The 17,371-nt window shown below is 38.0% G+C and overlaps 1 protein-coding gene across 3 annotated transcripts in view; it reads left to right on the top strand.

The window, feature by feature from the left end:
* The window catches only part of ralgps2 (Ral GEF with PH domain and SH3 binding motif 2), a 150,735-nt gene that overhangs the window by 65,828 nt on the left and 67,536 nt on the right, over positions 1–17,371 (top strand). For all 3 annotated transcript variants that reach the window (XM_066676136.1, XM_066676135.1, XM_066676134.1), the window contains 3 exons: positions 9,297–9,386; positions 10,495–10,587; positions 16,386–16,512. In XM_066676136.1, the coding sequence (XP_066532233.1) occupies positions 9,297–9,386; positions 10,495–10,587; positions 16,386–16,512 (310 nt within the window). The remainder of the gene's footprint in view (positions 1–9,296; positions 9,387–10,494; positions 10,588–16,385; positions 16,513–17,371) is intronic.

Here is a 17,371-nt window from a genome sequence, read left to right as displayed (position 1 = left end):
AGGAGCTTGAGGCCAACCCACTGCCTCTATTTGAACTACCACTAATGCAAAGCCATGGCTTAAGGCACCAGAGGTGAATGTAAACGGTCCAGGTATGTCATGTCAAACAGAAAGAGAGAGGTCACTTGTTCTCTCTAGGACTTCTGGTCTCAGATGGTTTAAATGTCAATGCTTGGGGCCTTTTCACACAGAGTCCCATTTTTCGGATGAAAAAAAAATTACAGGATGTGACTTTGAACATAGTGGAACCTTCAAAACAAGTTATACCCGCCGTACACCAAACGACTTTTCAAGCAATTTCACTGTCGCAGACCAATTTCCAAAGTCGGAATCAAATCATGTGAGTCCAGTTGGAGCTGCAGCATGCTCCCTTTGTCTCGATCGTTTGGTGTGAGCAGGTCAAGAGAGCTGTTTTAACTCAGCCTTTATCTCATTATGAAAAAACCAACTGTGTTTAATATTAACACGCGTCTTTCATCTATCCTCGTGCAAATAGTGACATGGACATTGTAAATAACCAGTAAACACTGCAATGTACTGTACAATAACAATTTAATGTACAATAACAAATTTATATTTGAACTTAATTATGTTCATGTGAGGCTGATGATTTAAATATGGTGCAAATATAATGTCCATGTCTAATTTGACACCCCTACCTTCAGAGATCCAACCCTTATCCTAATAAAATGAAATAAAAAAATAAATGAAATAATAAAAAAAAAAAAAAAAAAAAACAACACAACAACGATTGCTGTCACTAAAGGTACAAGCAGTGTAAGTATACCTTTAAAGGGCCACAGTGGTTTTAAAAGTCTAGTTGTTCTCCCTAAAGATACATTACATTCTCATCTACAGAAGGAGAGATGAATATCTGTAAGTTTCAGACTGTGTAGTACTGTGCAAAATAAAATAATAAATTGTCTGGTGCAGGGGTGGCTTTAAATTAAAGGAACACTAGCTAAGATTTGCTCCTGAGGCACCCTAGTGTAATTCATTTTCACAGCACTCCCCCTGTACTTATATCAGGGGGGATGGTATCCTACCCTCCCCCAAATGTTACATAGTGCAGTTTCTGCAGTGTTGAGGCCAAAGTAGCAACGGCAGGGGCTATATTCTCATCATTGCAGCTCAGTGGGGCATCACAGTGATTTTGAAGCTGTAATTTTAATGTAAAACATTACCTTCTACTATAACTCATACCCCATTCTACAGAAAAGACAACAGCACAGGGAGCTACAACATTTCATTCAATATCTATAGCTGTATACCCAAATGTTCTGAACGTATGTCCATAGGTCTGTGAGGGGGTTTGAGGCTCTGCTTCTGCGTGTTGGTCCTCTTATTGAAAACTGTTCTATTTTATATAACCTCACATTTTTATAGGCAGCATGTTGCTTGTTCATCGTTGTCACTAAGTGTGAATGAGATGGAACAGGGTAGAGCAAGACCAGCAACTATGAACATGTATATATGTCAAACTCACTTTGGCTGAAGGGGATAGAGCAGTGTAGCCAGTAAGGAAACTGCTCTCCAGCTGCAGCTCTGAGGGATATTTTGGCTCTTCTTTATGCAGGTAATAGGAACTGTTTTACCAACTCATCAGTGAGGGGCCTGAGAATTTATCCCAACTGCTTTCAGCTGTCCTCACAGACTTCTGTCCTGAAGTCTTTGTCCTCACATGGACCTCTGTTTTAACAGGATAAAACACATGTCCTTCTTGCCTACTTTTGAATTGTTTTATGTGTAAAATATCTTCTTGTGAATGCTTCAAACCAAATTATAACAACGTGTGGCAGGCTGTGCCTGAATTCTATCCCTGCTTCGTCATTATTACTGTGTAGGGGTGACTTCAGATTACTAAATCTCGGAGGGGAAGTGAAACAGACAGTGACTGACTTCAGACGCTTTACCATGATTAATTGAATCTGTGTTAACCAGCATTGTGCAAGGCTGTAGTTGGTTTTACTGTTTATAGCTGTAGACCATTATGTTTTGAATTGTGCAGTGGATGAAGACCAGGGAAGAAGCACAAAATTCTGTTTAACACTTCAGAGCCTGCTGTTCTTCACAGAACTGGGAAAGGTGCTGTATACGATTCTGGTGAATGAGTGTTTATATTTGAACACAACAGCAAAACAATCTCACCCTTTCCTTTTAGTGCTCCTTCAGAAGCTTTGCCCCATGAATTCACCTGTAGATTGCCCTGCTCTTCTTGTCCCACTGTTATGGAGTGGCTGGACTAGTGTTGTTTCTCAGTCTACCTGAGCCAGTTATTTTTATTCCCATTTACATAACCAGGGCTGAGTATTGAATTCAAATTCTATACAGTTCTTTGTTATGTTTTTTCTGCTTGTCATGTTAATGCTTGGAAATTGCTGGTGGACATAGGAAAAAAGCTGGAGGTCCCAGAGTGCATTGTGTTAACTACAGACATGATGCCATAGGCCAGACATGATGCTCTATTCTGAAATTACATGGATAGTTTATTTCATAGAGTTAATGGTTTCGTTTGAGGATACAGTAGATGAAGCATTCAAAGGGAAGAAGCTGAAGGTGAGGGAACACGGGTGGCAGGCACATGTAAGACCGGTGGAGATCAGTCTTAGAGGATTTGTAGCCAAATCGGCCACATCCTTGCTTGTGCAGTTCGGCATCAGGGCCCGGAAACTAATGGCAGCTGTGAAGGAGTTATCAGAAACAGCTGAAAGGTCTAGTCAGTGGTTGTGGATAATGAAAGCACAGATTACTTGGGGAAATGCACTTTAGAGTTGCTATTGGGATTGTTGGTGATGTAGCATGCAAAGTTCACATGGAACTGGTGGCACTGAGCATGCTTTAACGGTGCCAGTGGGCTAGGTACAGCTTTAGTCACCAGGGAGGCAGGTGTGGATTTACGGTTGTTGAGGGTAAAGGGTGAGGTAGGACTGTAAAGCTCTGGTAGAGGTAGGGTCTGGGACACAAGACATCACTGTTGAGCCTTCTGGAGGTGTTGGTGGCTTAATTCAGCAAAACACCAACGAGGGGAGGTGAATGCCTGATGACCCCTGTGAAGAGCTAGTGATACAGTGGCTGGCTGGGTACTCGTGGGCTGGGCTCAATGAGTAACCGTAGTTGTTAAGGATAGCTGGTTACTAATAGGATCATAAACAGCCACAGCAACCTTTCGCGTTGAGGTGTAGGATTCAACAGGAATTTTGTGGCTGCCGGTAGGAAGAGAGTGTGGTGGGCCATATGTGAAGCTCTAATGGATTGGCATAGGATATTTTACACCTTATCTTGTGTATGATTATATGTTTCTCCAGCTTACATTCCCCTGTCAATAGCATAGTAAGAATGGACTTACATTCAGTTGGTGTAGTGGTCTGTGATGGGACTAGAAAATATGAGGGGAATATAGGAGATTGTAACACCCTCAGATTCACTCAGGAATTCAGTTTTCTTTGTCTTTCATCACCTGATGTGTGGTGTGGATGCTGGCGCGAGTTGGCTGCCGTCACGTGTTCAAGGTTCATGCTGCAGAATTTTATTTAAAAAAAATTCAAATTTAACCAAGTGTTTAGAAATGTCACAGTTTAAACTTAATGTTCAGCAAAGCCTGTAGTGATTTATTTTCTTTCTTTCTTTCTTTCCTTTTTTCCTTCTTTCCTTCTTTCCTTCTTTCTTTCTTAAAAGCACATATTGAACATCTTTACCCAGCTGAAAGTTTTAAGGGCAGAGCTGTGCTGACATCACAACAAGGGGCTAAATGTGTGAGTTTTGGCAGCATTCCTAAAACAGCACTTTGGCCAGAAACTCAGAGTTTTGTAGTTTTATCTTGATATTTGGGTGTATATCGCTTCTACTTTTACTCTGAAGATGTAAAACTGGCAAAAATGAAACTTATTTATAATGTTATATATGATCTAGAAATTACAATTCATAATATATATATATTTATTCCCAGAATGTTTACCAGAGAGTTCAAACAAATTGAACATGATGTCCTGATCCATGTTTTGGAGCCTAAAATGGTTTATGTACTTCCCTGCTGAGCATAAATAGATACTTATATGGTTGTGTTTTTGTAGATATGACCCTTACTAAAGATGTTCTATGCAATTGATCATTTCTTCATTAAAGTCAGTTCAATTCACACATATTTATCATTTTACTTAATATGATGCACTGTGTTGATACAAAATGCTTAATTATGGATGTTTTGTTTTTTAATTTTTGGTTAATTATAATTCATAGTCTGTGGAAGGAATTAAATCTAAACAAAAAGCAAAAGCAAAATAATTAAGCGTTCAGAACAGCATCATGCTTAGTATGTCCTATACTAAATCCATTAAAAATTCATAGCTTGACCCCTTAGTATCTATATAAGGATATTATTCCAAAAGATTAATATGAAGTGAAGATAATAGCTGTATAATATTTTATTATGAGAGTAAACATGCCCACGTTCACACACAGGTCCCAGTGGCAGGCATGGCCCTCTGTAATGAGAAAGAAAATGGCTGACTGGTGTTTTTTTTTTTCCTGTGTCCTGTGGAAAGATTCTCTCAGGGACGTCTGCATTTGAGCTGAAATGATAGTTCAAGATGTTTTTTTCCTCCATCTTCTTTAACTCCTTCTACCTGTCTGTCTCTCTCTCACTCTCTCTCTATCTCTCTGTCTCCTTCACACAAACATGCAGAAAAACACACACACACCAGGTTCACATTGCCAGTGTTCTGTAGGGAGAACAGAATATCCTGAACATTTAATGTCACTGATGTCTGTAGAGTGATCTAAAAAGGACTCAGCCCTGGAGGCTGCACGACCTGCCCAGCGCAACACGTGAGTCTGATTGTTATTGAGAGTGTAGCCTGTAATTTCAGGCTGGAGTCAGTACTATTATGTAATGCTGTATGCACAGAGACATTTTGCTCCTGTTTCAACAGATTTATGAGACAGAACCCACACAGTTAAGAATCCTCTTCTTAGCACTGGGTGAAACAGTGCTCAATACAGAAGGAAAGTGAAGCTGTAGTAAATGCCTGTCAGTTAATTGAGGAGCGCCCTTAAAAGTAAGCACCTCGCAGAAATCATTTATCACAGGGGGGGAAAAATAGCGTGTTATATTTGGGTGTCAATTCCTTTTCCTACTATACAGGCAGAAATGATGGAATCACCACACAGAAGATGTGCACTCAGTTTTTTTTATTTATTTATTTAAATCACAAATGTCACAACAATTAATTCTGTTAATTAGCTGAACATTTGGGTCCTAATACGTACACCTCCTCCTTGATCCCGCTGTGTGTCTTCCTATTATATATTTTTACTCACACAGAATTTTAGACAAATCTTCTGTTGGATTCCCTTCTTAAAAGAGTTTTATCTGCAGACTAATAAGTATTTTGAAGCTTGTGCAAGTAATTGATTTAGAAATGCAAATTATCAGTGAGTCCATTTTTCTCAAATATATTTGATTCTGTCACGCCCCCCCCCTCTGTTTTAACTGAAAAACAATTGCCATTATTTCAAATAATGCAATTGTATTTGTTTGAGTAATATTTCATGAACTCAGAACTTTGGTCTGAACCAAAATGACATGTTATTTTGAGGCAAGGTAAAAAAAAAAAAAAAAAAAAAGTTGAGTGAACTTCCTCATTGTGTTCCGAATTCATCAGTTTTGGCAGGGGTGGTAACAGAGAGAAGTTCTGGCATAATTACATTTTAATGGACATTTTTACAGCATTAGTCTCATATCTTAGAAAGAAAAACATTTGATGTAATTGGTTTGAGATTCAAACAAATGGAAAACCAGTGCAAGTGCAGACTGGAAGCTGTTAATACAGATTTAATGTGATTGATTATACAACTCATTTTAGGATTATGTAATCACGTTTTAATTATTACATAATGAAAATGGAATTCATAGGGTTTGGTTCTGTATTTTCAAACTTATATATTTTATAACTCATATAGTTTTTTCCATAAAATGTTTTGTGAAACCAAGGTGTCTATTTCTGGTTGATTTCAGTGAGATTTTGAGCAGTGTTATTTTGCCCACCAAAAGCTTGCTGTAGTTGCCTGTGGTAAATAGCGCTTAAAAATAATGACCTCAACTTTTTCAGGATTGAAATCTCCAAAGGGTATATTGTAGTTATTGAGAATTTTTATTTATTTTTTTGTCATAATGGGGACTGATTTTCTGGTTTCAGAGCTCAGCACTAATGTAAAATAATGGGAAAGACTTATAAATTTATCTCATACACAGCTCTCCTCCCTGCGCCGGAGAGAGTTTTACAACATGCAGAAGGACAGAAACCCACCTCCTCAGCATGGAAAGGGTGGGTGGGGCGGGGAGGATAGCATTGAGTAGTGTAATGGGGTGGGGGGGAAATAAAATCCGTTAGCCACATTAGCATTTTCATCACTCTAATGCTTCTCTGCTCTTCAGTCTGAATCTGAGTGAGATATTCACACACAGATCATATACAAGTTTTAGTAGTCTTCTTATTTCACTTGTGTTTTGTTTTAGTGTTTAAGAGACTGCAGACACAGGCCACATATTATTTTGTCTCAGTCTTTTCCCCTTGTTTACAGGGTAAATAATCTGATCCTTCTGTCCCTTCTGCACTCTAAGGGAGGAACAGATTCATGGAGGATAATGTTTTATCGCGAGACTCTGCCTTAAATATTCCTCTAGGTTGGCTTATAGTTTAATAAAGTAGTTCTTGTTTGAAAGTGCAAGTGATCCGTAAGAGAGCTGTTTCCATGCCGAGGCCGAATCCCACGTCTCGCTACACCCTACATAGGGATAGTCGGTCATAAAGTAATGGTTTGTGCACTCACATAGTGCGTATGTCGAAAATAATTGAATAAGTGAACTATAAGGTTCAAGTTTCCCTGTCAAATGAGCGTTTAATTACTCTCTGTATTAGTTTTATTATTTGGGAAGTGCACTATGTAGGGAGTATGGTGCTACCTCCTCTACATAATGACACTAACTGAGCTCTGTTTACAAACGAGGATAAATGGGTCAGGGGTTCATAGTTATGTCTCTTTCATTTTAACGTCTAAATCAGGACTACGAGTGTTGACAGAAACAGTAAAACAATGTAAATATCACAGTTATAACTTGAGTTTTGTTTTTGAGTAATGAGTAGGTGCCCAATATGGCAGCAACTCTATACTCTGACGAAAGCTGCAACCCATGAATGGTTACTAATATGGTATAGATATTAGCTATTTGTTTGTGCGAAGTCTGCCATTGTACATTTTGTTACTTTTCCTAAATACATGTGTGAAGTGTGTGTATATTACAATGAGTGTTAATTAGCCCTATTGCGTGCATGCAGTAGAACACACACATACACAACTCTATTCAGCAATTGTTGTTGAACACAAACACTGTTTCAGGCCGATCATCACACACAAACACGCACACACTCATGCACGTACACTTTGGATAATGCAGCGACAGATGTTAGAAATTAAGCACATCTGGTTATCTTTTTCCAGGGGTTATTTGCATGAGGACTATTGGCTGAATTCTGAGACGCTCTTTCCCTCTGTCTTATTTCTTCAGTTTTTTTTCTCCATTATGCATTTTTCATTCCTTTGAGTTCCATAAAATAAGGTGTGAATCTTTGTAAACTTTTCTGCTGAACATTTTAACGTTTTTGGTGCTTTGATTGCTAAGTCTTGTTTATGAAATATATTGTCAGATTATTTTTGTTCATATAAAATAATATCAGAGTTTTTAGCTCCTTAAATATAAAGTCAGCGTTGATGACAATGTTTAGTTTAGTCAGGTTCTACCTAGTTTTGACAATCCGGTGATTACACAACCTCAGTGTGCTCTTTTCTATTTGGCAGTAGAATTGTTTATATTGCCAAGTATTAAAAAGTATTTTGAGCTCTATTGCGAAGTGTAGCTAAGGGGATTATACAGTGTGATTGCTGAGAGCGCAATGCTATTGGCACATTTATTTGCTGGGGTTATGAACCTAGGTAACATGCATTAATGATGAAGCGTGTGCATGCATGCATTTGAGAGCTTGCACTGGACACATTTTTTGTATTTTTTTCTGCCCTTCAGAAGGTGTAATTGAAGACTAACACATTTATTCATCTCTTTCCGCTGGCAAAAAACAAAGGACTCTTCAGAGCACTGCGTCTGAAGGACTGTAGCTAATGTGATTAGACACCCAGAGCATCAGACTGCTGAGCACAGACATGATGAGAATCATGACTACCTTCTTCTGAAAGATTACATTTTCATGCTGATGGAGAACCGTCACCATTGAATTTGCACAACCAATGATGCTGCTGCTTAAAAATATCAAACTGGAAACAGGGTTGAGAAGGCATTATCACCGGTGATGACATGATGCCATGTTTAATTTTTCAGTTACAACCAAGTCTTTCCTGTTTTAAAACTGAGCTTTAAAAGCAGTTTACTTAAAATTGCCTTAAAATATTAAACTCAAACCTTTATTCATTACAAGAAGAATTCACACCCCACATTAGGGTTGGGCAATTATTTGAAAATTAATCTAAATCAACATTCAGAACTTCTAATCAACATAATCTTGTCTACATTGATTATATCAATTATTTAAAACTTTTTAATTCCTTTTATGTCCCCACTGTGTGTTCATGTACTGTCCCTTTAAAACCATGCTAACCAGCTGTAGTCACGTGATTCTACACCTATTTGCCATATGGAAGCATCCTAAACACAGAGGTGACTCAAGTAGCTAGTACCAAATAAAGGTACAGTGTCTGTGGTTTGGACGTGCTGTGTTTTGACTATAATTACAATGACACTAAACAAAAAGTGAAATGTAAACGGAGGAAAAAACTGAAAAAACAGTTTCAATGACCAAAGCAAAATCACACACCAAATATAAACAGTGCTCAAAAAACAAGAGAGGAACAAGCTCCCAGCAGCATTAGAAAAAATATTCCATATTTAATACTGGAGCATAGAGTACAAGCCTTGTCACTTAACTATGAGGGTCAAAAATCCGAAAACAAAATAATCGTTGGTAAAATAATGGTAAAATGTACAATTAATCGTGATATTGATTTGCGCTCATATCGCCCAGCACTACCCCACATCATCATATATAAAATATTCTGTGCTATTTCAGACCAGATTTGTTACACGGTTTTATTGGAATAATTTCCTTTTCATTCCTCTAATATCTAATTCCACATTTCCAATCCCTACACTGGGTTCTTGGTCAGTTGGATTTCTATTCCTGTTTCTTTTGAATTCTCTGTGAACTGACGGATTTGTGACGTTTTTGTAGGTGAGTTTCTGGGTGGTACGGGAGATTCTTCATGCTCAAACTCTGAAGATCAGGGCGGAGGTTTTAAGTCACTACATTAGAACAGCCAAGGTAAACTATGCTTTATAATTTTTTAAGTGACAAAAATGATTAACAGATCATTCTGTTGTAGTTTGTTTATTTTCACATTTTGACACAATGATCATTAAAAAGCTGGGGTGAAATGGACTGATTTTCCCCACATTGACACCAAATGATGCTATTGAACAGATTCTTTTTCAATTTCAACCCAAGTATTTTGCTTTTGGATGGATGGATGGATATTTTGTTTTTCATTTCTGTTCCTATTCGGGAACAGAAATTTTACCACTTATTACATAAAACTCTGGGTACCACTTTAAAATAAGTGCACAACACATTATCATTAATGTGTGAAAAGATACTCTGTTAGTGTTTAATTTATTAAACCTGGTGGTTAAATGGCTTACCTAATGGTTGACTTTACAGTCAGGTCAATATCAAGCAAGATCTGAGATTTAACAGTGTAGATGGGTGTTGGTTCACTATTTGGCAAACAACATGTCACTGTTGCCCTGATTATGAAACTCAGATCATTAATATCTTTATCATTAATAAACAGATATTAAATCGTATAAAATCCTTTATATGTGTAGTCTTCTAAAGTGGTACCAAGTTCTATGTCCGTGTCTTAGCTTGGGATTTTTTTGAAGTCAAGCTTTGTCGTTGCTATTCCAACACATAACCAACAGTGATTGGTGGAGTGAATTTATTTTTTTTATTATTATTACTATTTATAAAATGATGCGTTTGGAACAGTTGACTGATATCTGAGTAAATAACACACTGTTCGGTTTGTGAAAGCCTTCGTATTAAAGGTTTTTATTCATCCTGATCAATTCTGAGATGCTCCTTCCCTCTGCCTTATTTCTTCATTTTTTTTCTTCTCCCTTGTTCGTTTTTCTTTCCTTTGACTTCTGTAAAATGAGGTGTGTGTGCTGTACTGTATTGTCACATCCAGTAACAACATAGATCGAGTACCTGAGTCTCTAAATCTCTCTCTCCATCCTGATCAATGTGTGTGTATGTGTCTTGTTCATTCTTTCTCTCTTTTAATCTCATTCTCTCATATGTGCCCTTTCTCACTATCACTGTTGTTTTTCTTCTCTCTCTCTCTCTCTCTCTCTCTTTTCACTTACAGAAACTCTGTGATCTGAATAATCTCCATGCGGTGATGGCTGTGGTGTCCGGGCTACAGAGTGCTCCCATCTTCAGACTCACCAAGACGTGGGCTGTGAGTACCTGATTTTGTTTTCTGTCTCTGTGCTGTTACATGTGAGTAGCAAGTGCATCACATGTCAAGGTAATGTGTGTAATTTACTGTTTACAGGATAACCAGAGGGCAAGATGGGAAGTGAACAGATATTTTAATAACCATGAGAAAGGAGAACAAGCATTTGTGTAATTAATTTAAAACAGCTGATTGGCATTTAACATGTCATAAAATACAATAGAGTGTAAAAAAATAAAATAAAATAAAGTTTGCTTGCCAAGAATATCACATTTTAAATGTATTTTTGGTGTAGAATTGCTTTCAAAATTACCCCCAAACTCTTAGCTGTTTGCATTAAACCAATCAAATAAGAAAACATTAAATAGCTCAACACAACTAAAATAACAAAGCTACTTTTAATGTTTGCTGCAGACACAGCCAGACAACAGCTTTTGGCAGTGTTCCTGAAGAGTCTTCAGTGGTTTTTACATATGAACTCTGGAAAATGTCTTGAGAATAATTTTCCGACATTTTCTGGAGTTGCTCTTTTATAAATGTAGCATACAGCCAGAGATATTCCTTTTCTCAGATGTGTTTGCACTGCAGGAAATGTTCCGGGTTGCTTATCCATGGGGCGGTGCCTGTGCAGCACATGCAGGACGCATTGCATGAATTCACTGTGAATTGTCCGGAAAATTGCCTGCTCTATTCACACATGGGCTCACTCTGACATTACCCCGACTTTGTACTTGGGGTGCTGGCAGGATAAAATCCAGGTAATGTCTGGTACAAATAATTTGCACATTGGTGTTTACAGATACAGCTCCTCTGGGTAATGTCCAGAAAAGTTCTACATTGCCGTTCATGTCTGAAAGGAGCATATTTCAGTTTGTGCTTCATTCTTCCTCCTCCAGATATACCACTGATTCATAGGCTTTAAAAATTCCAGTTTTCATCAATTGCTCAATTGAACATAATCCCTAAACCTCTATGGTTTCTGTGATGTTTTGGTGTTTGTCTTGGGCATGGAGACCTGTGCAAACTGACACCTCATTTGTCTGTAATGTTATTACCTGGATAGCTTATTTTATTGTCTGGATTTGTGTGCCATACAGTGTCAGAAATCACATAAAGTTTATTTGAGGCTGCTTAACAGGTACTTAACATCTTCAAATTTGTGGATGTCTGTATTTACTTAGATGTGAAGTTGGCACAGTGCTCTTTGGCAGATATAAACATTCTTTTATTCGTTCATTCATTGCCTGTAAGCGCTTATCCAGTCCAGGGTCACGGTGGGTCTGGAGCCTACCTGGAATCACAGGGCAACACACACTCACACATTCACTCACACACTCACACCTATGGACGCTTTGAGTCATCAACGTGTGTTACCAACCAACCTACCAACGTGTGTTTTTGGACCATGGGAGGAAACCCACGCGGACACATGGAGAGCACACTAAACTCCTCACAGACCATCCCCCGGAGTGGGACTTGAACCCACAACCTCCAGGTCCATGGAGCTGTGTGACTTAGTCACTACCTGCTGTGCCACTGTGCCGCCTGGTACATAAAAACTTCCATTACTTATGATTTTACATTGTTAACTTTATCTCCAGTGTTAACTAACCAGGCATGCTTCACTGTAGTTGAAACTACAACCTGGAATTATCCTCATTTCAAAAGGCATGCGAGCATTAGCTGCGCTGTATTTAATGAAGTCTGAAGGCTTCAACTGCTTTACTGAAATGGAACAAATAAATCCTGAGAGCTGCCCTGTTAACTTGTTACAGCTTCACATTAGAAGTTTGATATTTTTCATACGGCCTATGATGCATCTTCATGAATAACTTACATTTGCCTCAGCTGAGCTCATGAAAACACACTTTGGAGTTAGCAATGTTCATTAGGTCTTTACCATATGATTGTGAAATGTAATGACTTTGAAAAATGATTGCAGCCATATGATTATATGAAAATACTCCAGCGCTGCCCTGTAGAACCTTTGTTGTTAATGTGTAATCCATGATGAAATTTTGGTGCTCCAGTAGTTAAACGTCTGGTGGCTCATAGACAAGATTTGGTTTTATTTCAGAGAAAGAGCACTGCTGCTGTATTATTTTTGTGTGACAATAAAACATGAGAAACACTAGTTGACATCTTATTGCCATCTGTATGTTTATGTCTAGCTGCAGAAAACAGAATTGCTGGAGTAGTTCTGACATGTTTAAATCACCCGTCCTCAGAGTGTAGATCAGTGGGTTTTAGATTCAAGGCCCTGAACACAAGGGGAAAGGGGAGCAGACACACACACTTTGTTATTGATGGCATTTGGCAATGTGAATGACATGATGAATTATAATAAAACTGACAAGTTGTTGTCTTTTTTTTTGGACACCCACATATGTTATGGAAGTTCTGTAGCTGTTTCTGTCTAACAGATCCTGTTGGCCTTGTGCAGGGAATACTTAAGCTTCCATACACTCATTTCCAAGCTCATTTATACAGATTTATTGTGCTGTAATTGTGATTAAAGCCAAAACTGGTGTTGGACTCTAGGCATCCTCTTCTATCTTGTATTTTTAAATGGCTATTTGTGGAGGTAAAACATGTGTGACAGAACAAACATAGGCTAGCAACAAAAAACTGCTCCTCTCCGTATATCATTGTGTTGTGGTTCTCTCTCTCTCTCTCTCTATCAGTTACTTGTGTCTACTTAGACATCTGCCCCTCATATTTTTAGTCCTCAGTCCCCTTCTCTCAGGTCTCTGCCCAGAGAGCCGCCTCTTTTTAAAAGCCCCAAACCGCATTCTTACAGCGTTACCTCACCAGGGTCATCTTCACTCTGGCGGTCTATCATTTCCTTCATGTTTGCACTCTAATACTGCAGTGTCTTCCCTGCAGCTGTGCTCTGTCCTTTTTATCACTCTTCAAATAAGTGTCCATCCAAGTACAACAGTGTGTAATTTAAAACTTTTATCTTAATTCTGTATTCTGAGTGTAAATTAAAAGCAGACTAGTTAAATCTACAATCTGTACATCACATTAACACATTTCGGTCTGCGATGCTGATCATTCCTCCAGAATATCCTCTGTTTATATTTGTGAAAGTGCAAACATAAGAAGAAAAAGGAATTTATTGTCTTGGCTGACCAGCAGTTTCTGTGGCTAAGGACTTTTAATTTTGTGGCACACACTAGGGCTGCACTGGTGTTGCATTTATCTGCGTATCTCTGTCATTTTTTGGCTTATTGAAAAACAGACAAGAAAGATGGACCTTGCAGACTCTGTTCTACAACCTGAACAGAGCAAACAAGTGGGAGGGGAAACAGCAAGAAAATCGGAGAAAAAAAAACGGGGGTGCTATGCACACACAGCATCTACTGAGTTTGTTGATGCAGTGCAGTGCTGAATAGCAATAACAACACTTTTTTATGTAAAAGGAAATTCCCATCGTTCTTATTTTCTATGACATGTACCAGAGGCAGATTGCCTTTGCATAGTATTGTTTATTTTATTACAAACACATGGACACGTGGATACACACGATGTTTGTAGTTGTTGTGAATGGCCTTTTTTAATATCACATACATAAATATCACATACATACATACATATATATATATATATATATATATATGTGTGTGTGTGTGTGTGTGTCTGTGTATTTGTAATATTAAAAAAAGATATTCACAACAACTACAAACATTGTGTGTATCCATGTATATCATATTAGTATATATAAATATATAGCAATTATTTTTCCAGAAATATGCAGACCTAGCAGGCACTCTCTGTATTACATATTATAACTCTTTTAGTAACTTATTTGTCTTTATTTTTATCTGTTTATTTTATGGTGCATCACCAGAATTTCACTTTCAGTTTTGGCCATGCAAATTTATTTCAGTTTCATTTTAAATTTGTGTCAAAATATTTATGTTTGAAGCTGTTGCCAAGAAACACACAGAGCACTTTTTGTTAGTTGTATATGGGGTGAACAGAACAGTAGAGTTGTGGTGATAAAAGGTTCTGTTTGTTTTTTTTTTTTTTGTTTTTTTTCATAATGCTGTGGGGCTCGTGTGTGTTAGGGGCTGTTTCACTGCTGTTTGTTTCTTGCTGTGATGTCTGGATGTGTGTTAAAGTCTCATCTTGTGTTGATTCCCGGGAGACAGATGGTGTTCTGATTCCTTTGACATTTCCATTCCAGTGCAGCAGTTCAGTTCAGGAGGGCTGTAATTCTGAGATGTGATCATATAAGCAGCATGAATTTGTTCTTATGGTCCATTATCAGACAATACAAGGCGGATTTGACACAAACACATGAAGCACTCTACTGTTAGCAGAAATTCATACCATCAATAGATGCACAAAGCGGAACATCAAAGATTATTAAAGGGCAAGCAACTTATACACGCAAACCTAAAAATACATGACATTTAAGTGTGGCTGTAAATGAAGTATTGCATCACACAACTGATATACACCTATTGGTTTGTTGACAATTCTTGGACCCTCATAACATACGAGTTATGCAATGTTGTAATTTGTAGTGTTCCAAGTTGCCCTGACTGCATCAAAGGAGTGCCTAATCAGTGGTGTCATCCCCATAGAGCCTGAAGCAGCTGTGTGGCTTTCTTTGTCATCTCCTCTCCTGTTTGTTTAGAGTTAGCAGTCCATGCAGTCTAAACAATTGTTGCAGTCTGTACGTGTACACAAATGCAAATTTACAAGTTACTCTCCTATTTATCGCCAAAATTTTAGATGATGCTCCCACATAGACACACTGTTCCACAGCATAGTGCGTGGGGGCTGTATACCCCTCTAGCTAACTCCTAACAATGAGCATGTTCATTTTAAAATCAAGCAGAGAGAGAAAGGGAACTTTCCTTGTTGGTTCAATTTTAGGTTTAAGTACAATTCATCGTGCTATCACTTGCAAGCTTTGAAAAATAATATAGCCAATAAGATCACTATTTTGATACACCCATTTTTACCATCCTATCAAATCTCAGTGGATAAAGCCATGCACTGTCCATATTACCTCTTGCCAAAATGTCCTGTTTCACTCTTAAATATCTCACATTAAGGAGGGTAATGCATTTGGATTTCTGATTCATGTTGATTTAAAGCTACTCATTTCATTCACTCATTCATTCATTGTGTGCAGCCGCTTATCCAGTTCAGCCTGCACAGAATCTCTGGGCACAAGGCATGAACACACACTGGACAGTGTCCAGTCCATCGTAGTGCACAGCACACACTCACATTCGCTTACAAACTGACTCCTATGGACAATTTAGCATGGCCAGTCAAACTACTGGCATGTGGTTTTTGGAGCATCCAGAGGAAACCCACGCAGACACAGAGCATTTCTATGGAGATGGAACAAAGTGAGTTGGCAAAATTAACCATCTGTGCTCACAGTTGGTGCACCTTAAAGTAACAGAAGAACTAATAATACGTTGTGTCAACATAATAACAGTTGGACAAATAGTGCATAGGGAATGTATTGAAGATGCTTCAAGATGCACGGAAATGGCAAAGTGAGATGTAAATGGCAATACATATCAGTGTCCACTAGTGATCACATCAGTCAAGACTCTCATCTATATCAGGATTATTACTATACTATTACTATTACTATATCAGGGTTTTGAAATGAATGACGATTTATTTGATTTATCCTGGATGCTGCCTGGTTTATATGTATGTTATGTGTATACACATAGTTTGATGGAAATTGTGGACTGAAAGTTGTCTCATCTATAATTTTGTCACTATAAACCCTAAACATGTCTCAATGTTTTCTGTCTCAGCTGCTGAGTCGCAAGGACAAGGCCACATTTGAGAGGCTAGAGTATCTGATGTCTAAAGAGGACAACTACAAGAGACTGAGAGACTACATCAGCAGCCAGAGCATGACCTCCTGCATACCATATCTAGGTATGTTTGTCTGGTTTCTTTCTTTCTGCTGTATCTTTTGCTTTGTTTGGCTATGTTTTATGCTCTCACACCTTGGTGGATTCACATTCAATTCGTCAAATTCAAACCGACTCCTGATTGAAAATGTTCTTTTATTTGGACTGTACTCCCAATAAACCAATAATCCAATGATTTTTTATTGTTTAACACTATCAAATAAAATACATGCAGTACATGAAAAAATAGCATGTTGTAACAGAATTTGTGGGGGAAAAAAAACAAAAAACTAGCACTGAACATAGTCATTGAACATTTTAAGTGTAGGAGAGATCTCATCATTAAATATGATGGGTCTTTAAGGGTTCTTTACTAAAGAAAATGGAACCTTTTTAGAAGGGTTCTGTATGGCTTCACAAATTGTTCTTCTGTTGTAACAAACTTGACATCACAACAATAGAGGGACCAATTTTTGTTGCCATGTTTTCTGAATGTAATTATAACACAACCTGAACCCCTTCATAAAGCAAAGAACCTTTTAATCATGCACAGGTTCTTCGAGTGTTCATGGTTCTATATAGAACTGTTTTCTTCACTGAAGAAGCATCATTTTTAAGTGCATAGCGTTTGAACAAATTTTGTCTGCTGTCCAAATTTTACACCTTTTATTGTTGAAGTGAAGTGTAAGGTTGTTTGTTTAATTGACTACAAAATGAGCAGGTTTAAGTACTGGAAGCAGTGCATTCTGTGTTTCTCTATTAAAAAGGCTGAAGCAATGGGTTCATTATTTTAGCACTGATGTCCATTAACCACTCTCAGGGTTTCTGAGCCTGCTGTGGGTTCAGTTAAACTATGCTGGGCTTGTTGGGATCATGCACGAACC

This window comes from Hoplias malabaricus, chromosome 7, assembly GCF_029633855.1.
Source record: "Hoplias malabaricus isolate fHopMal1 chromosome 7, fHopMal1.hap1, whole genome shotgun sequence".
Lineage (NCBI taxonomy): Eukaryota > Metazoa > Chordata > Actinopteri > Characiformes > Erythrinidae > Hoplias > Hoplias malabaricus.
This window is presented reverse-complemented; position numbering and strand designations above follow the sequence as displayed.